This window comes from Accipiter gentilis, chromosome 33 (genome assembly GCF_929443795.1).
Source record: "Accipiter gentilis chromosome 33, bAccGen1.1, whole genome shotgun sequence".
In the NCBI taxonomy this organism is placed as follows: Eukaryota; Metazoa; Chordata; class Aves; order Accipitriformes; family Accipitridae; genus Astur; species Astur gentilis.
In genome coordinates this window covers 18,882,439-18,905,879 of record NC_064912.1, presented here as the reverse complement: position 1 = coordinate 18,905,879, position 23,441 = coordinate 18,882,439, and the positions used below count along the sequence as shown (strand labels likewise).

Below are 23,441 nucleotides of genomic sequence, written 5' to 3'. Positions count from 1 at the left end.
TGCGCGGAGCGTTCTGGGCGGGCTGTGAGGAGGGGAGGCCATGATGGCGGACGAGGAGCGGGAGGCAGGGCACTCCGCCGGCAGGCTGCCTGCGGGGCATTTGTTGATTTATAGGCTGCGGTGGAAGGTGTCTTAGGCTGAGGTAGGGTGTAGGCACTATAGAGACGGAGGTATCGTGGCCCTTGGCCTTGTAAACAGTGTGAGGCCTGTGCTGGGTTTCTTTGTATTTGTGCAGAGAGTAAGACTTCAAAGCCCTCGAACTTGGGGGGTTGGTTTGGATACCCGCCACCCTTCTTGGGACTGCTGTTCCATCAGGGTGGCAGCTGGTGAGGTTCCTGCCCACGTGGCATAGGGATTTGAGGCTGTAAATCCTCCCTGAACGGCTTGTGGTGTTCATACAAATGGATGGTGTTTTGTGTATTAGAGGTTCGAAGCTCAGTGTGAGAAATGATTAATTCTTTGAAGGAAACAGTTTTATTTACATGAGAAGTAGTGGAGAAAGCAGTGTAACAATTTTTCAAGGTTGCTGGTAAGGCTGTAGTGCTGTCTGCTTCAGAAGTTGGCATCTTCTTGATTGCAGACCTTGCTTGGAGATTTCCTTATGTCAGTGGTGTCTCAAGGAAAGCCTTGCAAATTTGGGCTCTTACAGAATGCAACATAATACATATTAACAGGAGCTTTATTTAACAAAAAAAAGTTTTTGCACTGTTTGTAGAAGTACTCTCGGGTACCTGGATGGAAAGTGTTATATGCAGTGTGCTGTTAATAAGCAGAGATGCATGTCATTTCCTGGCATAGCTGTAGGCAGAATGTGAGAAGAAACTGGTAGTGTTTAGGGCCTGATCCTGAAGGCACTGTTGGGTTTTGTCCTTGCAGCTTCAAAAGCTCTGGTTAAGGTGTGAAGATGGGGCTCCAGACAGCATACTTTACCAACAAGTACGCCAGACTCTGCAGATTTCTATATGACTTTAAAATCCTGCAGTTTTACCTCTAGATTATTTTTAAGAAGCGATGAGCTCTGAAGAAAGTAAACACCCTTGTTGATTGAAGTGTTGTGTAGCTTTCTCTCTGCTAGAATACATTATCGTTTAGGGGTAGGATATAATCTTACAAAACAGTGTTTAGTAGCCAGAGGGGGAGAACACAGTAAAAAAATCTGAAACGTGTGTTTTTTCATATATGTTGTTGCTCTTCCGGTTACAGGAGGCGCTGAAATAAGTATTAAGGCACCTAATCAGTTCTGAGTCCACAGAGACAATGATCTGTTCAAGGGTCTGGAATAACCGTTCCACCTCCTGATAGCTTTCCCATAAGTCCATTTGGAAATGTTTTACTAGTGGAGTAGACTCCCAAGGGAAGGAGTGAAGGTCATCTGTGAAGTTGGTTACAGTTAGGTTGCGCAAAGCACTGGGGAACATGTGGTGTGCAAGAGTCCTGCTGCTCCTTCACAGCAAACTAAGTGTGACCCAGTGTGACTTTCCAATTGACCCTATAGGTAGTATTCTGTGCAGCGATACTGAGCTTGCAGCAGAGTGTATGCCAGGAGATCCCACTGCAAAATCTGGCACATCCTTTCTTTTATGTGATAATCTATTATTTTCTCTATGGTGGGAGAGACCTGCTGTCAGACAGACAAAGAATAACCTTTTTTTATACTTTTGCTATGCAGATGTAAGCCTTTTAGAATTTGTTTGCATTCTAAACAAATACAAGGGTGTCAGTAGTAGGGAAAACTTGATGGTAACCCCTAAGTCCTCTTTCACTCACCTGCTGATGGCTGTTGTCAATATCCTGCTTCAAGGTGAAACCCAAAATTAGGTCCCAGCAAATCTTTCAGGCTCTGAGCACTTAGTTCCTACACGAGAAAAATAAGAATACAAGAATTAGGTATGTTCATACAAAATTATGTGGAGTTGCTCATTCAGTAGTTACATAATAGAGACTTTTAAGCTGTACAGCAATGCTTGGATCTTGTTAGCTGTTTCCAGGCAAAATGCAGGCGGGATTGTGCAAGAACCTGGCCCTGCTCTATACAGAGGTGGTGGTGTCTCCAAGGCAGAGCTAGCAGCAGTGCTCAATTTTACTATGTTTTAGGTTAATTTCTTCTGGATTAAGGCCTATGAATATATTGGTGACCCTGATGGGGTAGTTGGAGGCAAATTTGAAGGCTTCTTGGGCTGTGATTTGGCCTTTGTGTCGGAAATTTTAATTCCTCTGAAGCCCAGTACAGCACATTGTTACCAAGAATGAACTGTGGTGTTGCTGATCACTCTGTACAGACTTTCAACTCAATACCTTAAATTTGGCATTGAAGCAGACCATATCTTGCGTGGATGATTGTTGTATGAATTTCCCAAGATTTACGTCAATCCAGTTTCTCATTCCTCTTTGGATGTCACAGGCAATCCCTAGAAAGAGCAAAAAAACTCCAGGTCTTTTGACAAGGCAATGTTACAAACTAAGACAACCTATGTCCTTTCAGGGCAGCCATGATGATGCTAATGAAAGACACAGAAGTAGGACACCATTCTAGGGGGTGTTAACTGGTTTAGATTATTTGTTGAATTAAGATACTATATTGGAGCCAATTCTAACTCTGGGAAATATCCCCCTGCAGTGCAAGTAGGACCCACAGACAGGACCAGCTCCAAGGAGACTAAATCAAGTCTGGACCTGCTCTAATCCTGCTTAGTGAAGTCAGCTCCAGCTACTTGGATAGCTGAGTGAAGGTAGGAACCTATGACTGATATTTTGTTGACTGGAAACAAACTCTCTGATAACTCTCTATCCTTTGGGCTTTAGAATTATTCTACTCCTTTGGCACTGTTACCTGTGGAATGTGATTATTGGCTCGGGCAGGTTTTAATGTAGCTGTTATATATGTCGATTTTGTTGGAAGGTGAAAGGGACTTATAAGCAGTGTTGAATCCTTTGACTCTGGGAAATAAGAGGACATTTTCAGAAATGAACTGCATTTGTTTGGAGTTTTAAGGAAGTTGGCCCATTGTTTCCAGCCTTCTGCATGGCCTGGGTGGTGCCTGAGGCTGTCAATCTCTTAACTGGACTTCACAGAAGAGGCTCATGAATATTTCCATTTATATGAACAGAAAAATGTTTTGGAATATATGGGACTTGCTCACAGCTTTCCAACAGTGACAAGCAAATTAAGTGACCTGGAAGATGTCTGTGCAATTCCTGCCTAGTGGTTCAGTGTTTGGTTTCAGCTAATAAAAAGAACAGCAAGGGAGTCAGAGCTCAGTCCTTCTGTCTTAGAAATCGAAAATGTGGCAGTCTCAGCTGAAACACTAGCTTTTAACTGCAGTGCTGCCATAACCCTAAGAGTCATGGTAAACTCGCATTGCTTGACAGGAATCACAAGAGATGTTGGTCTGCAGCCATCCCAGATGGGTTTTGTTCATACCAGGAAGCAATAAGGGCAGCTGCTGCTGGAACCAGGTTGCCCAGCTTTCACTGGAGAAGTTTTTGAGTTCATGTCTCAGCTTTAGTAATACTGTCCTCAGTATTGCGTCTCTAACCAGCATGCTGGGTAATGAGGTCAGATTTACCTGTGGTAGAAAGAAGAGCAAAACCATCAATATGGCTTGACGTTCTGAATAAGCATTTAAATCAAAAGAGACTATTAAGGGAACATTTGCAGCATTGTCGTAAAAAAATTAAATATTTTAGTTACCTGTCCCTATCTAGCTTGCCCCTTGCAGGTCACCAGCTTGCCCCAAGCTGAGATCTCTCCTTAAGAAGTTGTCTAGTATTTACCAGAGCTCCTCTCTGCTTTTCAGCTCTGTTGCATGTAGACAGCTGCCATGACATTCAGAGTGCAGGGTGAGCTGTGCAGTGAAGGTAGTTAATCATGGCATAGACCTTCTCCCAGTACAGTGACATGGGAGTCGGAGAATACCTGGGATACATTAGGACTGACCTGGCGAGCACACACATTAAACTGGCTCAGGTATCTCGATTGTGTTATAGGATCCACACTCAAGTATTGCCAGGATTGAGAGTGTATCTTCCAGGCTGCTCAGTGTTAAGAGTCAACTGTGCCATCTCTTTTGGGGTAGCAAGATCAGAAACTTTAAACTAAGAAGAAATACATGTAAAAGGGTTGTCCAAGGGCCATGTTTGCTGTTATATTAAGGCTGTGGCTGGCTGTGGGGAACAGTCATGTGCAGTCTGCATTTTGCAGAACACAATGTTTCCAAATGGTGTTTGCCTAAAGTTAACAAATAAATGGCCAAATCCCACATCATAACTCCAGAGCCCATTGAATTTATGTAATTGATAAAGGTGAATTAATAAGACAACACTTGGGAAATATTTCAGATAGCTCTGTTACATGGTGATAGCCCATTACACATACAGATAAGTGTTTCCTTTGCGTTGCTGGAGTTACAACAAAAGCATCTTGGATTTTGCATCTGTCAAAGTGGTATCTACATTACAGAATCCAGCCCTGGCCCTTAGTGCAGGCATGTGGCCTGTGGGATCACAGGCTTGGGACTCAGGTGGTCTCTTCCCTGCTTTGCATTGTCATGCTATAGCAAAGTTACTCTGCTGTGAAGGTGCTGCATGCTTGTGAAGCCACCTTTGGGTGTGGGAGAGCTGAGTGAGTTCCTGCCCTGCAAAGGCATCAGTATTAGAAGGGTGTGACACAGAACACCCTGCCCAGAATTAAAAATCAATTGGTGACTCAAATCTCCATCAAATCCACTGAGAAGCCGTTTCCCATTTTCAACAAGGATTGACTGAAGGTGGCCCTGAGTGGCCAATTTCTGAAAGCCCTCAGTTGCTCAGTTTTTTCTCAACTTGTCCAGTCTGGGCTGTTTCCTAATTTTTGTGAGTTATTGGTCAATGTCTGATTTGCTAACTGTGACTTTTTCTTAGACCATGTTCTCAAGACACTTAGAGACTCTTGCCAAGCAATGTTTTATTCTAGGGATGGAGAAGGACTTTTTCTTGGCAAGTCAAAGGGCAATGTATTGTTAGATGTATAATGTAAGTATATAAAACTAGAGGATAAGCAAGCACCACAGAAAGATTTACAGTATAGACTGAAGAATCATTGTATTAAGGAGGCTAAGTCAGCACTAATTAGAGACACTTTTTTTTTTCACTAGCAGTTAAATCTTTTCGGCAATAGCTGTTGCAGACATTACTCAGTTTCCATGTCTAGGTTTAAATCAGCTTTAACAGTAACATCAGTCCATCCCACTTAGTTCCATATAAACTGTTGTTCTAGCACGAATACAGCTATGGAGGCAGATATTTACTTTTATTCATTTGACATGTCCCCAGCAGATACTCATAAAGAAGGAGAGAACTTGCTGGATCATACAGGAGGGTCAGGAGCTGAGACACAGGAATGGTGGCCATGTGGTCATTTGTCTGGAGGGCTGTTGTGAAGGGTACACATTTATGTCTATGAGAATAAAGTCACAATTCAAAATGTGTTTTTGTTCTGAGTTGGAATGAAATCAGAAGTAAAGGAATACATGACTGAAAAAAACCCCAACCCCCTACCAGAAATGACTAACGTTTGTCTTGAATATTTTCCAGTAGAGTTTCCACAAGAATGGATACTGTTTTGTGATATTTTCCAGCTTGGTTAAAACGGCTTCTTCCCCCAGCTTTCCCCAGGTGAGTGACTTAGCAGAGACCTCCAGTGGTGGCAGGAGAGACTCCCAGGAGAGAGCTGGTGGCTTACCAGGGTTGAGCTCCTGGTGCCCTCTGGTGCTTGTATGCTCCTTGTCGCAGCCTGGTCCCAGGGACGTGCTGGTGGATGGATGTCCTGAGCCCAAAAAGCAAGGAAAAGGTGCCGTGGAGGCAGCAGGGCTGCACACAGCTCCGCTGGCTTAGTGCAGTGACCCTTATGGGTGGGTACCTGGAGGGCTGATGGGTTGCAGGAGGCAGGAACAACAAGAACTGACCCTGCAGTGTTTTTGTTACTTTCCCCCTCCCCAGTTCTCTCTACAGCTCTGACCTTGCCATGTAATTTTTAACATGTTGCTTGCTGTCCTATATTTCTCCTGCCTTTCCTGTCCTGGAAAATAAGGACACAGCCAGGCAAATTGCCTGCCTGTGGCTCCATGTGCTATTTTGAGTATGATGTTCAGCCAGGTTTATTGATTGTCCTGCTTGGTACAGATTTACTTTTCATCAGGCACATACATGCAGCAGGAAGGGGTTAAACCTTCTTTGTCTTACCCTACAGAGCAGGTCACTGCAAGGGGCAGGACAAGGCTGGATACAGTGAACTGAAGTAAATCCCTTGCAGGTGCTTGGCATAGCAAGGTGCTAAGTGGGTGGGGGGAGAAGGTACTTAAGAAGAGTGTTTAGGGCTGGTGGCCTTTGGCTGATGGGGGTTTAGGGAGAGTGAGAGATGGGTCTTAATCATGCTAGAAATTGCGTTAGGCTTTCCGGTTCATGAGCTGGATCTCTGACTTTCATAATGTGGGCTCTGTCTTTTTCCCCCTCTTCTTTCTTAGGGCTGTTTATGACCTGTTACCCACTATAGGTGACTATGTGCACAAAGATGCGTGTGTATATATATTTATATATAAAGGAGAGGGCAGGTTAGACTGCTTTGTTGCATCGCAAGGTGTCAGCCTTGCTGTAAGGAGAAGTAACTGAGATCACACAGAGTTTCTTAGCTGGCTATGCTTGACTCATACAGGAGACCATTTTCTTGAAGCTATGAAATACAGAGGGAGAGCTTCTTTGTACTTGAGAATAAGGAGTGTTTGTCAATTACAGCTATATTTTGCTGCACTTCAGTGTATGGTAGCGATGGCCAAGTGCTGACAATACTCACAACAGAGACAGAAGGGGCAGGAGCATTGTTGGGTGCCCACAGCACCTCACCCTTTCTTGCCTGGCCCTCTGGAAGGTTAAGTGTGTGCTTTGGGAGGACCTGCTCAACAAAAGGATGTGGGAGTTGTGAGAACATGGCCCAGCAGCTGATACCAGTAGCACTGATCCTGGAGTGCTAGGTGCCAAATAGTTTTAATGCTGTGAGCACCATGGTACAGACAGAACTGATGGCTGAGGGGCCAGTGTTGTCATAGCCTGGTTCTTCCTGAGCAGCCTTTCAGGGCTGGGCTGGGTTTCTGGGAGCATGTGTCAGCTCTGAGCCTCCTCTTGCTGAAAACTGATCTTCCAATAATGTAAGTGACCTTAAAACTGGTCTTGCTTCTTACTCCTGGTTGCTGATGTGTCAGGAGTGCCTCCAACAGGCATAGTAGCCTCAAGAGCCTGTCCTGATAGGTAGCTAAACCGGTAGGATTAGGGCATTGCTAAACAACGCTTCTGCTCTCTAGTGCAGCCAGTTGGTCACCAGCATAAACAGAAACTTTGTTGAGAGCAGAAAAGCAGATGTCAGAGTAATTACCTTTTTTTTTAGCTTGGTTGGGCTTGTAATTCAGGACAGCATTTGAGTGTTAGATGTAGGTGGTTTTTGACTTTGTGCAACACAAAAGTTACAGAGGAGATTACAGAGGAGAGAGGGAGGTAGAAAGCAAGCAAAATCTCTTGTGTAAGCCTCTGGGAAGGTGTAATGTGGTAGTTGGGTTTTACTTCCAGCTATAAACAGGTATTTGATGCTATTTGGCCTTTTTATCCTGTCTTAATCATCTCCACTGCCTTTGTGTTAGTCTCCATGACACTTCCTTTAAAAGTGTGCAGAGAATAGCTTTCGGAGTGCCATGTGGCCAGAGCAGGGTTTGCTCTGGAGTTACTGCAACAGGGAGTAAATCAGGATTGAGTTTTAGTCCTGAGGAGACTAAGGATTCAGTGTGTTTGACAGTAGGCAGGTCTCTCAGACCCTTGGCTTTCCTCTCTCCTCCTTTCCAACTTACGCCTTTGCTTGAGGCTGCTTCTGTTAGTGCGGGCAGGTGATTCTGTTAGTGCGGGCAGGTGAGGATAGACCGTCTTGCATGAGCTGTAAAATACAAACCTTCAGTGTCAGGTTCTGGTGACCCCACTGGCATTTGTAGGTGTGAACGCAGTAACATCTTGAAGCCAATAATGTTTCCTTTCACATATTCCCTGCTGGTAACTGAACGCTTAAGCAAACAGAGGTGAGACAAGGTGCTTGTTGAATCAAATATTGTCTTGTTTATAAAAATCTCTCTAGCTGACATTTGACAAGCACACATAATGCCACGCAGTCACGTAGCTGGATGTAGCCTGTGTGCTTATACATTCTTTTAAAGATCTGTACTGTGATAAGAATCAGTCCTGTCAATTTGAAATTATACTCGCATTGATAATAAATCTGAGGGTATGATTTTTGCTCAGTTGCTTTCTGAACCAATGGCTGCTTCTGGTATCTGCCACTCCTTGAGACAGAGCTGTACAATTTAATTGCTTGTGTGGAGAGTCAGCTCCTTTTCTAGTCTGAACTATCCCTCTGGTCCTGTGAATCCATTGGTTTGCAGAGAAAGGTGGCTGTGCAGCTGAAATGGGCAAAAATGCTCCATTCTGCAAACATCACAGTTGCCTGTTCATGCTAAAGCTCTCTTCTTACTGACACTGACCACAGCAGTATGTTCAAGAAGAAAACCTTATTTGTAGGTCACCTGCAAGATGAGGCTTTCAAAAAACACATCTTCTGCCTTAACCCAGTATCTTTCAGGCTGCCAACCCATAACATTGCTCCAGGCAAAGTGGTTGCAGGACTGATCCACTCTTAAGCCAGGAGATATTCTGATGAATGCCTGGACAGCCGTCCTGACTTTCTCTTCTGTGATTCTGCAGGTAGGCGACAGCGGTTTTGGTCCAGAGCAGCAGGAGCAAGGTCAGGACTGCTGTGCAGAGGAAGCAGTGAGCCATGGAGCGCAGTGCTAGTTGGTTCACTGCCACAGTTCTCCCATGTGGGCTTTTTTTTTAGCAGTGTTTCCTTGTTTGCATTTTTGGAGAGATAAGAAAGGGAGAGGTTTCACGCAGACTTGTTTCAGTTACTAAGGAGTCTTCCTTCGTGTGCCAAGTCCCAGTAAGCCTGAGCTCTGTACAGGGAGGTCAAAAGGAAGAGCTAAGTGATGACTGTATCATAACACCATTTTTGTGGGCTTGGAGCTGTTTATACCTTAGATCACAGGCTTTATATTGTTTCTGTCTTTATCCCCTTCTGTCAGCAATAGGCACAACCCTTTGTAGGGGCTCACGCAGCTCACTTGACTCTAGCAGCAAGCCTGCCTGTTTCTTGCCCCACTAAAGAGAAGGGGTTTGCTCTAGGCTGACTTGACCTTCATGTCTCTCCCTTTCCTTCTGGTTCTCTGTCCAGTCTGCTTTGGAGATCCTTCTAAAAGGTGCTGTTGTGTCTATCACCTTCTGCCTTGTGGTCCAAAGGTAATTCAAGCAAAAGGTTGGACGCTGCAGCTGTGTCATGTTATGCTCCTCCAGGACTCTGATGTAGTCCACCTTGTCTGGGCATTTTGGTGTGATTTTATTCTGTAACCTCTTTTGTCAGTATCTACATAGGAGCTTCATTCTTGGATGCACTCATGTAATGAAGGGATCTAGTGTGATGGATGTGGATGCAAAGAATGAATTTAGTTTCCCTTTTAGAGCTGTATGTCTCCAGATCCTCTTTTTATACCTGGATCATGTTGTCCCAGCAGGGCCCTGACAGATTTCTTCATGAGACAAATAATGAAGAGACAGAAAAATAACCTCAAGTTTTTGAAAGATACCTTCTTACTTCCAGTAGCCTCCTTTGCCTTTCTGTTCAGTTATGAGAGTTTGGTTTTCTTTGCTAGATGCTGTGTGTTTGCTTTCAGCCTTCAGTATGCCTTTATATAATTTTCACAGCACCTGCAATGTTTTAGTCTTAACTGTCCCTTTTGGTTTCTCTTCAGCAAGCTTTCTTCTTTTGTGCTCTGTTGTTCCTGTTCTTAAACATCTCCTTCTGATTCTGGGTCATGCACTGTGTTTAGGGTTAATGAAAAGGAGTACACTGGTGGGACTGTCTGGACCCAGTGAGTCACGATGGCCCTTGCAAGGTTACAGAGGAGCTCAGCTGTGGTCCGACTTACGCAAGTAAAAGCCTGAGGCCCATCCTGTAAGGGTGCTCTCCTGACCTAATGGGAGACCTGACTTTCCTGGGAAAGCACAAAGTCCCTTTTGTTCTTGATAAAAAACAGAGGGAAGTACAGTGACTTTGGGCTAAGCAGGGCACGTGGTATGTGTGGTGGAGAAGGGATCTGGAAGGATTTATTGTCTGTTGCCACACCTGACTTAACATGGCAGGAACACCTTGGCAATCAGTTGTACAATTTAGTGTTACTGAAGAACACTTGAGCCATACTTGATGCTACACATGCACAGTCAGGTTGGGTGAGAAGTCACTGACTCATTTTCCTGTGGTACAAACCACATCTCAGACTTGTCCTGCTCCTGCCCACCTACTGCAGATTTCATTGCCTCTCCTCCTGCCCTAGCCTCTTGGTATGTGCATCAGAGATCATGATGCAGAATTGGGCTTCATTCCCCACTTGCTATCACCGGGAAATTCATGTATTTGGAGAAGAGGGGGAGGTGACGTGAAGGCATTGGATTTTTTTCAGTTTAGTGAAGAGGAAGCTTGCGGAGAGGGAGGAGTGTGAGAGGGAAGGTAGGCAGAGAGAGGTCTCCTGTGTAATTGTGTTGAGTTAGTGTCCTGGTTTCAGCTGGGATAGAGTTAATTGTCTTCCTAGTAGCTGGCATAGTGCTATGTTTTTGAGTTGGGTATGAGAAGAATGTTAATAACACTGATGGTTTCAGTTGTTGCTAAGTAATGTTTAGTCTAAAGTCAAGGATTTTTCAGCTTCTGATGCCCAGCCAACAAGAAGGCTAGAGGGGCACAAGAAGTTGGGAGGGGGGACAGCCAGGGCAGCTGACCCAAACTGGCCAACAGGGTATTCCATACCATGTCATGTCATATCCAGTGTATAAACTGGAGGGAGTGGGGGTGGGGGGATCACTGCTTGGGAACTAACTGGGTGTCTGTTGGCAGGTGGTGAGCAATTGCATTGTGCATCACTTGTGTATTCCAATCCTTTTATTATTACTATTGTCATTTTATTAGTGTTATCATTATCATTATTAGTTTCTTCTTTTCTGTTCTATTAGACTGTTCTTATCTCAACCCATGAGTTTTACTTCTTTTCCTGATTTTCTCCCCCATCCCACTGGGTGGGGGGGAAGTGAGTGAGCAGCTGCGTGGTGCTTAGTTGCTGGCTGGGGTTAAACCACAACAGTTAGAAGTGATTGTTATTACAGGCCAGCTCTAAAATCCCCTTCACAGGCCTATGCAAGGGCAGGCTGGCTACACCTCTGTCAGCCTAGGTATATACAATTGCACCATGGTGTGAGGGGTGGACTGAGCAGTCTGAGACCCCTGTTCTTCTCGGATAAGAGAAGATCTCTAGTTGTCTCCCACTGAGAGCAAGTTTTGCTAGCATTCTTGTTACATGCTTTGTGTTCCCATTTGACTGCAGCCGAGAAGCCTGATGCTGCAAAATTAGAAAAGTTCATAAAGAGTGGGGAGAGCAGTGCTTAGGAAGGTAACATGGTTCAGGTGAGACTAATGACAGGGAACGCTTTGCTTCTGGGGAGGTGGTAGCTGAGAGTCTGCTAGGCTCTGTCCCCTGAAAGACTCATCTGCCCAGGTGTGGGCTGCAAATATCTCATTCTTGTTTAGTCACAGTTGCCACCTGGATCACTGCATGCTGTGAAGGATATTCATATAATAGGAATAAAGCTCCTAGACCACATCCCTTCTGGTTAGTGTGAAGGTTATTGCTGAATTATGGGCATAAAACCTGCTTTTCCAGAGTTGTGTCAATTTGTGTGAGACTGACATTCTCCTCTCTTGCCATCCATCAGGGTGATCTTACCGTCCTCTGAAAACTGCACTGACATGCTAAGGAGTGCTGAGCCTCCTGTGTTAATGTGGCTGTGTCCCTGGCCTGGGACAGGATGGGATCTGGAAAGTGCAGGCCAAACAACAGGCCAAATTGCTGTTCCCAGCTTTCAGTGCTACAAAGTGGTGAATCTGAATGTGGCATCTCATCGAAAAGGTAAAAATCCTCTAGCTGGAGGCCTATTTTAGGGAGCCGTAACTCTCACTTGGCTTACTTGAGCAGATGCAATACCACAAATCAACGTCAGCCTTATTCTATGTAATTAATTGGGAAGAGTGGCTGAAAAGCTGCCTGGCAGAAAAAGACCTGGGGGTGCTGGTTGACAGCTGGTTGAATATGAGGTAGCAGTGTGCCCAGGTGGCCAAGAAGGCCAACGGCATCCTGGCCTGTATCAGAAACAGTGTGGCCAGCAGGAGCAGGGAAGTGATTGTTCCCCTGTACTCGGCACTAGTGAGGCCGCACCTTGAGTACTGTGTTCATTTTTGGGCCCCTCACTACAGGAAGGATATTGAGGTGCTGTAGCATGTCCAGAGAAGGGCAACCAAGCTGGTGAGGGGTCTGGAGCATGAGTCTTATGAGGAGTGGCTGAGGGAACTGGGGCTGTTTAGTCTGGAGAAAAGGAGGCTGAGGGGAGACCTTATCGCCCTCTACAACTACCTGAAAGAAGGTTATAGTGAGGTGGGTGCTGGTCTCTTCTGTCAAGGTGGCTGGAGATAGGACGAGAGATGTCCTCAAGTTGCACCAGGGAAGGTTCAGATTGGATATTAGGAAAAATTTCTTTACTGAAAGGGTTGTCAGGCATTGGAACAGGCTGCCCAGGGAAGTGGTTGAGTCACCATCCCTGGAGGTATTCAAAAAGCGCATAGACAAGGCACTTCAGGACACAGTTTAGTGGGCATGGTTCACGGTTGGACTTGGTGATCTTAAAGGTCTTTTCCAACCTAAATGATTCTATGATTATTAGAGCTTTGCTTTGCTATGAAATGTGCAAAAATGTGTTAGTGGCTCACCTATTGCTGTGTTGAAATCATTGCCTGTCTTCCTATCTTTGAGCTCCCCTGTCTGTCTTCATCTCCTCAACTGTATGCTCTTCGAATCAAAGACCTTCTTGTAGGTACCACACCTAGCACTCTTGGATCTGTGCTTATGGCTCATAGCTGGTAAAGGATGAACACAAATGACAGGTACTGGATGCTTCTGCTCAGCCACCCTGTGGACAGACGTAAGAAAAGTACCGATCTGTTTACAGGTGAAAGTTCCTCCTTGCCTTTGTGAGCTCTGGTTTCTTTACCCGTAATAGGGGTGCTCTGCACACTCTTTAGGTATGCATGACTTCCTGGCTGACACCAGCAGAAAATCCTGACTCTCTGCTTGCCCCCTCCCCTGGTTTCCTCATCCACAGCTGAGGTTCAGTGTTGTTTTCTCTGCTTTTCACATCTCTCCTGTTCTTGCGTTTCACCTCCTGATGTCCTGGGGAAGAGCCGTAGGTCTGGCTGCAGATGGCAAACCCCTGCTGTGCCACATGCTCTTTGTTCCTTTCTTGGTTGACTCTTATATGGACCTGCAGTTTGTCCAGCAGCATGTCCAGGGCTCCCCAGCAACAACTTATGTGACCCTCTGTCATGGATAGTCTGCATGCAGTGTCGAATTTCCAAAAGGTGCAAGATGCTGAAAGCTTTGGTATTTGAAACCTGACTGAAGGATCCCCATCCATCTCAAGGACACCTCATTTGGATATCTTGGAGAAGAGGCTTCTTGCTTTTAATTAGGAGTCTGTGAATCTATTTACAAAATGATGCATTTCAAGTTTATGTAGATTTGGGTACCTTAGGATAGGTCTTGATGAGAGTCAGTTTCACACTGCGCATCCTATGCACTTCTGAGTCAGACAAACTACATTTATGAATCGATGTTGCACTAGTTCCAAAATCGGTGATAAACTTAAGTGAGGTAAGAAAACTGGGAGTGTGGAGAGAGCTGAGGTTTGGGTTACGTGGTGGTGGTGTGAGTCAACGCTGGCTATTCTAGATGTTGCCACAAACATATGAGTTATAGGTGGGCATACTGGGGCAAACCTAAGCCTAAGACATAACGGATTTATGGAAAAACTTGTCTTGTAAAGTATTAAAGTGATGAAACAAAGATTTTTCAAATCTGAGGATGCAAAATTACTCTGCTGCATCCTGAGAAATTGAGAGAGTTACTGTGGGTACTTTCTTAGGGACTTGGGGGTCAGATCCAAGGGTCAGTAAAAAGAAGTCTGAAATGGTGGAATATACTTTAATATCCATTCCTTGTTAGAATCTGCAGGAGGTGTCATTTTTTATTCTTGCAGATTATGCTTGCCAAGTTTTTCTTGCTGAAGTGCTTACAGACTGACAGTTAGCTTGAGGAGAACACAAGTTCAGTCAAAATTAGGACATCCCCCTGACTGCTGATGCAGGGGTCTGGGGAGATCATGAGGAACAGCACCATGTATGATTCAGCTGAAGGAGCAGGTTTGTCACCCATTCCTCAGCTCCTGCAGCGTGCAGTTATTGCATAAAGATGCCTTAAAACTAAATGTGATCTCTTCAATAAGAGTGTTGTTTAGTTTTTAAAATAGAGCAGCCTGCAGGAATTGGAAAGCCAGTAAAGTTATGTCCTAGGATCTTTGCAGCAAGGAAATAAATGAAGGTTTGTTGAGGGAAAGGCCACTTCTGGTGATAGGGAGAACAGGGATCTCTAGGATTACGATTCTGCAGCCATTGGATAATAAAATTCCTGCTCAGTGGTCTCGTTGCTGTCATGCTTGTGAGTGCTAATGAGTTGCTACAGTGGGTGCTGATGCAAGAGCCCATATGGCACTTGGGTGCACATGCTGGGCACCTTGGCATGAGGCCAGTGTGCCATGAGCACCCCTGAGCACCTCAGCAGGGAAAGGTTCTTCAAGGAAATAAGACAGATGGCCATGCTATGGGATTTGCCTGCACCAGTCCTATCCTACTATAGGGCTGCATTTTTTGATTTCAGCTATCCTGATTCATCTGCCCTGAGCGGAAAGCTCTGTGTTTCAGTTGATTGACCTCGCTGAGCCTGGAGCAGAGTTCTCAGTTCAACATACCTGTGATCTGAAAATGACCTGGCTGGGCAGCAGAGGAGCTGCCATATATTTCTCTTTGGGGTTTCCCAAGTGGAGATGACTGAGGTAAGCAGAAATTTTAAGAAAAGGGCCAAACATTTCAAGCTCCACGGAAGCAAAATTTCCTGATGACAGACATTTCTTTAGTAACTGGAGGAAGGTGGTCCTAGAGTAGCTCAGTTCTGGGAGCACAGCTTTATTTTTGTTGCATCCTGTAAATGCCAAACACATCCTGTGCAGGGCAGGGAGGGAATGCACCTATTCACTGTTCTCATCCTGCTCACTCCAGGCAGCCTCGGTTCAGGCTCAGTGTTTCCTACTGTATCCTAGGAATGACAAGCATTAACAAATAACACAAGTTTATTTGTACTGCTAAACATTTGTGTTCTCAAGCACTTGTAGGTGTGTCCAGTGCTCCAAATTCATCCTGTAATTTCAGATGTAGTTTTGAGAAGCCAGAGACACACCCTGGTTTGCTCAGTGAAAAGCAGCCCTCTACAATTGATTGATCATAGCCCTGCACACTAAGTGACCAGTGACTAGCGACTTGGAGGTAAGCGCCACAGTTAACCCTCCGAGCAGGGTTGTGTACCTGTTAGCCTCCTCTGCCAGAGGGGAGCCTGACTTCAGGGCATCGATAGCAGTGAATCTAGCTTAACTAACTCTGAATTCTCTGCATGCAACTCTGTGCTTTCCCAAGTATAGTGGACCCTCAATAGTTTTTTGTGTGCTTTGGGTCTAGTTTCAGATAGGTTTTGTGAAGGGTATTGGCATGTGTAAGTTTGCTTGCGAGGCAGTCACCTTTTAGTTTTCCTACTCTGAGTTTGGCTTTGCAGTTAAGTATTATTCATATTTGATTTTTCTTGGCTGAAATAAGGTGATTCCTTGCACGTGTGGGCACTCTGAAGACCTTTGCTGAAATGTTGCCTTCACTCCCAGGGCTGGGCTTCCTCCTTTTGGTTGGTGAGTATTCCTGTGAGGGTGATGGGTGTCCCGGGGAGATTTTCCATACCAGCAGCTGTAGTTGAGATAATCCTCAAAAGGGGAAATTGTGCTGAAAAACCATTGAACATTACTTTGGTGGTTGCTCTAAATCCCCAGCCTTCAGTGATGCTTGCTTATTACTGTATCTGTGAGCCAAAATATCTTAGTTTTTGTAATAAACAGGGTGGAAAGACAAAATTGGAATTCATTCTCCTCCTGTCGTTGCAGAGCTGTCTGCTCACTGCTCCTTTTGTTGGAGGTGTCCAGGTGTCTCTGGGAAAGCACTTAAGAAGTAATCTTAGCTGAATCTGCCTCTATATTCCCCACTTTCCCTCCATCTGTTTTTTGGTAGTAAGGGATTCCAGAGCAGGATCTTTGTTTCTTCCAGAAAGTGTCAGCGCTTTATTCTTCCTTCCTCATGAGAGTTGATCTCATGTTTTCAGTGAATGTTGATGACAATAAAACATGAACTTGTAACATTATGAACAAGCTAATGAGCCACCAGCTGAGGAACAGCTACATCAGGGGACCATCGTTTTCTCTGCAGTATGCTTAGTTACCAGTACTAAAGGAAGGAAACCAAATAAACAGATAACTTTTTAAATTTTCTTTATTTCTTTAATTAAGCAGTTGTTGCTGTTGAGAACTGACCAATGTATTATGGACCCACTGATGAAAATGTGATTTTTTTTTTTTTTTTCCAGTTTTCTATTAACATCCTGTACAAGGAGGGATGTCTCTGTCCAGCAGAAGTACACAGGTTGCTTGTAAAAGTTAATGACTCTTAATGCAATTGCTTTTAAGTCTGGCAGGTCAGTGATTTTGGTGGTGTGTTCTCATGTTGGCCACTGGCTTAGTGTGCAGCCATGGGAAATCATTCCATTTCTTTGGGCCATGTTTGCCCCCATCCATCTACCCATCTTCTTCTGTAAAAGCCCTAGGTAACTGGAGATGGAAGAAAGGCGGACTATCAGAAATGTGTTGAGCTTGTAGAGAATTTGCATCCAACAGCTTGCATGAACTGCCCTTTTGGGAATAGATCAAAGAGAGAAGAAAGAATACACAAGTTTCTGAGAGTCCATAAACAGATTTCTGAAAGGGAAGGACAGGAGATCTAAGTGTAGTTGGTGCCACACTCAATGTGAACAGCCTTGTTGTAAAGAAGCAGTGGGGAGACAGGGCAGTGCTCAGCAACCTCGTGGCACAGAAGTGCTCTCATGGAGAAGGAGGGACTGTGGAGGGCAGTTGAACTGTGAACCGCACAGCGTAGGAGCGTAGGCGGGTGAAGGGGACAGCCTCTTCCATTGTGGAAGGCTTCACCACAGCCTGGTATGCCTGTGCACTAATAAAGCATGGGAGTGATAGGAATGTTTAGAAGGGTATTGCTCCCAGAGTGATGCGCACATATCTTAGGTGGCTCATGACATGAGATGAGTCCGTAGCCTTTGTTGTGATGTTGTGAGATGAAGGATTTATTGTAATACAATGAGGATTTTTGTGATAGTAGGTTGGGGTCCTCTCTGATCTTGGAGAGTGAGAAGCCACCCTTCCTCTTCCTCCTTCTCCCTGTGTGGATGTTTCTGGACACTGCTCTTTCGAGTCAATGGGATGATTTGCATGCTTAAAGTTAAACATATGCATAAGAGCTTTGACAAAAGCACTGCATTTGCCCAGCTATGGGTATGTTTCCTTTGCCTGTTACTTAGTGATAGTTCTCTGTTAATTAAATGATTAAAAAAGGTGTAGCAGCTAGTAATCAAAAAAGCTGTTATACTAATTAGGGACTCATGCATCCCTACAAGATATTTTATAGTCCCCTTTCTAATGTAGGTCATTGGGCTCGTGAACACATCCACATCCAGGAAAGCTGCTGCATTCCTCTTCTTCCTCTTCTTCCCCTTCACAGTTCAGTGATAAGGGTCTCCCATCGTGTTGATTTCTGTGCCCAAATATCACTGTGGGTTTGACTGACACTGCCCTGGGCCAGCTTAGCCCAGTCCGTTAGTCATATAGTGTGGAGGAACCACAGGAGATTGCTTCTGTGTTTTGGTTTTGGGGCTCAGCTCCTCCACATTCCCCCCATGAGTCACTTCTGACCAAATATTTGCAGATAACGCCAATCCTGTCATGCTTCCCCCAGGGAGTATAAAGGCTGGGAGTTACTGATGCTTTAGACCCATGGAGCCAGTGTGGTGAACCTGAGCTCTGCCACACCTCTGTGTGTTTGTTGGGGACTACTCAGCTGGCCCTGGGCTAGCTGGTCTGTGGGTCCAGGAGATGAGCCATGGGTGGAGATGATCTCTGTAGCCACTTCAGCCTCCTCTCAGCTGTAGTGCCTGATCCAAAGTCACTAACGCTGGTGCTGCTCTCCTTGTTGAGAGCTAATGGCCAAACTTTCAGCCCTGAATTACTCCTTGAACAAATGAACAAGGCTTGCAGAGAAGCAACAGTACTCTGGGCTTGCTGTGGTCTGCCACGCACCAAGCTGGGTCAAAGGATGTAGCTAAAGACGTGGGAGGACAATGGTGCAAACTGGCTGTCCTGTGTGGCATGGTGGTGGACAAGTGCGGTGAGGGGTGGATGTGGCAGAGAGCTCTGCAGGGCCCTAGTGCCTCACTGTGGGCTGAGATCAGGCACAGCTGCACCAGGAGATGGATGAAGGTGACAGTGCTGACCAGCTGAGTCCCAAGTGTGCCCTTAGAGAAACACACTGACAAAACCACCTGTGCAGTGATTCAGTGCTAGCAAATTGAGACAGCCTGCCAGCATAACTTCAGAAGCCTCTAACTATTGCCTTCTCCCTCTCCCTGCATCTCGTTTCATGTAGCAGTTGTTGTATTGACTTGTTCTGTCCTGTCAGAAACCGGGGAAAAGTCTTTACCTTCCCCTTTTTTCTGTACACAGAGAATGCTGAGCTTGGCAGGCTCCTAATCTGAAGTAAATAATACTAATGCCAGGGAGATTTGAGTTTGGTTGTTACTGGTTTCCTAGGCTTGCATTTCACCACTTTTCCAGCTTCATGGCATTGAGAGGGGAGATGTAAGGTGGCATCAGGAACAATGTAAAAGTTGGGAAACAAGGAACAGGCAAATGGAGGGCTTGTACAGACTGGCCAAGAGCTAGCAGTGAAAAGGTTGACTTCTTTCAGTAAATTCCAGTCAACCACTAGGGCAGAACTGGCATGAGGGTTGTTGTACACTGACATTACCTGTGTTCTGTGCAGTTCTGCAGCATAGGGTGATTTTAATCCAGCTGAGGACTTAGCAGGAGAAATGTATGAAATACAACACAGGCTTGGCTACAGTTGACATGTTGATGCAGATGCTGTAAGAAACAAGTAGAAGCTGCAAAGCTAAAAGCAACCTGGAAGTATAAGCACGGTGAGCCTGGCCTCCCAGGCTGATTGCTGACCATGGACTGGCCGTGGTGCACAAGGGATACTGGGCAAGGAAGTCTTGGAGAGAAGGACTGTCCTCAGAGTGTTGTTTCTGCCCTTTCCCTGCCTTTTCCTCTTTGGGGACAGAGGTGCATGCAATCCCTCACGTCATCTAAGACACCACATTTCTGTCCTCTGCCAGACTGCCTCGGGGTAGATAGAGGAGTACCTCATGTCTGCTTACCCAGTCAACTGTCACAAAGTCAAAGAGAACACAGCAGAAAGGTCTGATAGAAATGATTCTGTGAAATACTGTGTCAGGAATGAGGAATAAAATAATGTAGTGAGATGAGTGATGTTCAGGTTCCGTTAAGCCAGACGGGCTGGACTGTGGGAATGAGCTTTGTCCTGGATTTGCTGCTAAAATCACAACACATTATCTTCCAGGTTGGCAGGTAGCTGCTGCGACTTCTCCTGGGACATATCTGGTAAGGCAAACTCACGTGTTTAAAATATGGGTCATCCATGTCTTTACTTGCAAAGCGTGTGCGGGTTGGTGGTCAGTGTGGGCCCCTTCCTGATAGCAGTGCATTGATGGGAATCAATTGCTACAAACCAGATCCAGTGCATTGAGCATGGAGGTGGATAGTAAGTGCCCTTCCCCTTCCTGTCTCCCAAGGCGTCAGGGGAGTGGGGATGGCTTCTCCAGGTCTTTGCAGGGCTTCAGTGAAAGCACATCACCAGACAGGTCAATGAAGGTGACACCCATCAACCACGCTCAAATCATCAGGAGAACAGTCCATGCCATTGGCTCTCACGTGTGAGTGATGGGAGGATTTGCATAACCCTGAACTTCCTAGCTGTTTGAAGTACTGGGCCAGTACTGATACGAATTTTACAGATGGCAACTACCTAACATGGCAAGATGGGAACTCTGGATCTGGGCACTTGGGTGTTTTCAGGCCAGATCCAAGTACAAATGGTTGCAGCTAATGTGCTTGTTGTCTGTGTGCAATGATCACAAATAATGTTGTGCTACCATTGTAACTGCATGATAAGATTATCTCTTTTCTCTCTTCTGGTGCAGTGCTCCAGCTCCCCTGTCAATGGTGAGTTTCTGACCAAGTAATCTCCATAAGGAAGATTCAGACATGGTTCTGTATAAATATTCTTATCACAGTTCCTTTATCTTTGTGTGTCTCTCTCTCTTTTGGGAATCAGAACCTGCTGTGTGTGCTTCAGTGAAAAGGTATGTGAACCATCAGCAAATTATCTTGGCAGCTTTTTCCTCGTGAGCAGTACTGGTTTGTTGGGGATGTCACTTCATGTAGCAGGAAGCCTCTGAAACCAGGTGTAGCATCTTTTTCCCCACAAAGTCCCAGGGTTGCCTGTGGGCAGGGAGAGCTCTAGTTGTGCTCATTGAAACAGTGAAGGAGGAATGCCTTCCTGGGACTCTGTGTCTGTGCAGGACAAAGAAAGGCAGGGCAAGTCCCTGGTGTGTCAGCCAGCCTGATGCAGTGGGGATTTACTGTTCCAAGAACCTTGGCATTGGTGCTGAGCTTAGCTTGGCTAGTGGTGGAAGCCTAAGACTCAAGCAGGTCTGCTTCAAGCCTTCATTGAACTTGATTTCTACCTAAGGGTCAACAATTTGCAAGTACTCTCTCCTTGCTCCCGAATGGTGCTGGCAAAAATAATTCTCATTGTCCATGTTGTTTGTTTGTTGTGTGGGCTGTGCCTAGTTGTTATGGCTGCCTGGCATTGCTTCTGCTCCTTAATGGGTAGGCTGGACCCTTTACACGGGAGTAGCTAATAGCTGTCCCTGCTGCAGATGAACAAAACTTCAATGAACAAAAGCATGCGGTCAACGACATTCAAGTGCCTTTCACTGACTGCCTGGACTCAGGGCTCAGGCAGCTGTGCTCCATGCCTGTGTTTGCAGACATATTGCTGGTGGAGTGCCAGCTCCCAGCCAGTTCTGCCCTCAGCTGCTGCAGATCTGGGGCAACCAGCATGGAGGTGATGTCTTTGCTTTTTTCCCATCAGTGTCAGCCAAGAGATGCTTCTTGAGGTAGCCTGTGGCCAAGCCTCCCCCTGCAGCCTCACTTTTGGTCAATATGCCTGTGCACAGGTAATGGTAGTCCCCTTCTTTTCATGGACTAGTGTGTTTTGTTTGCCTTGACAATAGTGTCATTTCTATCTTAAAAGCTGTCCCACTGTCAGCTGTGAATGGAGTGGCCAAAGCCTTGTGCACGCTTGGGGTCTGGTTTGTCAAGGTTTCCCTCACGAGACTGAGAGATGGGATGGGGTCAAACACACAGGGACACAGGGACCATCCAGAGCACTGAGCTGTGGCCGCGTCGCCTTCCCAGGCAACGTGTGCTCTGTGTCATGAGGCTCAGGAGTGGCTACACCTCCATGGAGGCCTTTCTGGGGCTGTCTGTGGAAGTGGGGGATGCTGTCTTTTCCAAAACTCTCAAGTGAGAAGGTGGGACAAAGGAGATTTCCAAAACAAATTGGTTCTTAGAAACTGGCATCATAGCGTTGAAACAAATCTCTGCATGAGAGTAACCCTGGTCCATCGGGGTAAGCCACAATAAAAAGTGGTTGCAGTGTGAAAAATGTCATCTGGAATATTTCAGGTTTACTTCCTTTCCTGCTGTTGTCATTATCTCTAAGTTGCTGTGCTGCCAGTAATTGCGATTGAATTGACAATGACTTGTATTTTCCCATAAATGTTTCTAACAAAAAGATGTCATTTCTTCACATATTTGTTGGTGGGTTTTTTGTTTGGTTTTTTTCACTGAAAAATGTTTCTGGAATGAGAAAGTTCCCTATGGAAGTTTCCACTTCGATCAAATGGCTTTTTTTTTTTTTTTTTTTTTTTTTTTTTTTTTTTTTTTTGTGGAAAACATTTTGAATAAAGCTTTTTAAAGCGACCCTTTGCTTGGGGGGAGCACAGATTAGGTAACAGAAGGATCCAGCATTTGGAACTGGGTAAGTTTAGAGTTGCTTCAGGTCAGTGTAAGTTGGACTTTCTTCTGACTCTTCCGACAACAGGTTTCGTCACCTTACAGTACTGAATACTCACATGTAGGTGAGCTAGTAAAGCAGACCTGAAGGAGATTGCATACTGCAGCATCTCTAAATATGACACCCCTTTTATTATCTCTATATGGATTTCCCTTTTTTTTTTTTTTTTTCAGAGTACTTGGCTCCAGGACCTTCAGGATAATTTCCTCATATCCTTATATTCTTGCCTTACCCCTAAACCTGCCAGTGCTATGGATCCAGAATACTCCATTCTGTTCTTTTCCAAATATGATGCCAAGAAGCTTGTAGCTGCTCTGACAGTGTTCAGCCAGCGGGTGAGTCTCACATATTCAACTATTTGTTGACCTGTAACATTAATGCCAGTTGAAGGCTTTAATTAACATTACCTTATTTTTTACCTTAACATTACTTTATTTTAAAAAGGGCACCATTCCGATCTCTGCCAACATAGCAGAGTTCTATGCTGTTAAAAATAGCTGGGAAGACAAAAATAACCATGAGTTCATGTAGGTTAGCTCTTGCTAATTGCAGTGGCAACACAGACCTGGGGTTCCAATGTGAATTACAGGCTGACTGTGCTTGAGTTGCATAAATATTGCTGTGGTGGAAGAGTCACTATCCAGAGAGGGGATTATTGCTAGGGGTGATTCTGTTCATAATGTTCAGATTCATATGGATTTATGTTCATGTTTGTTTAGAAGTTCATATTCACTTGAATTCCTCTGTTTCTTCTTGTCTCTTGTCTTCAGTTTTCTCATGGGCCTCTTTCTCTCGAGTGGAACATGATCTTCATTAATGGCCTATGGGAGAAGATGTTGCAAGTACCTGATATTGACAGCCCACCCATTTTGTCTCAGTGGGTCCATGAGGGGCTTCAGCCATTTCTGGTCGAGCCCAAGGTCTTTGCTTGCCTCCGTGACAAAAACGTGTTGTGTGAGACATTTCAGATGATGTAAGTGCTGAACACAAACATCGTTTCAGTCCCGTGGTGCTG

At 45.2% G+C, this 23,441-nt stretch overlaps 1 protein-coding gene across 4 annotated transcripts in view; it reads left to right on the top strand.

Moving 5' to 3' along the window:
* The first annotated feature begins 44 nt into the window (after positions 1-44).
* Positions 45-23,441, top strand: part of LOC126034159 (mesothelin-like) — a 37,242-nt gene continuing 13,845 nt past the window's right edge. Inside the window, exons 1-13 of one of the 4 annotated variants that reach the window (XM_049791564.1) lie at positions 45-142; positions 2,483-2,729; positions 5,572-5,652; positions 11,878-12,071; positions 14,251-14,413; positions 14,928-15,102; positions 15,914-15,999; positions 19,844-19,884; positions 20,484-20,505; positions 20,618-20,645; positions 21,440-21,524; positions 22,600-22,761; positions 23,197-23,399. In XM_049791564.1, the coding sequence (XP_049647521.1) occupies positions 15,957-15,999; positions 19,844-19,884; positions 20,484-20,505; positions 20,618-20,645; positions 21,440-21,524; positions 22,600-22,761; positions 23,197-23,399 (584 nt within the window). In that variant the 5' untranslated portion in view covers positions 45-142; positions 2,483-2,729; positions 5,572-5,652; ... (2 more) ...; positions 14,928-15,102; positions 15,914-15,956. Of the gene's footprint in view, positions 143-2,482; positions 2,730-5,571; positions 5,653-11,862; positions 12,072-14,213; positions 14,414-14,927; positions 15,103-15,498; positions 15,590-15,913; positions 16,000-19,843; positions 19,885-20,483; positions 20,506-20,617; positions 20,646-21,439; positions 21,525-22,599; positions 22,762-23,196; positions 23,400-23,441 lie in introns of those variants that run through there. The other 3 variants (XM_049791565.1, XM_049791566.1, XM_049791567.1) reach the window with 3 other exon arrangements.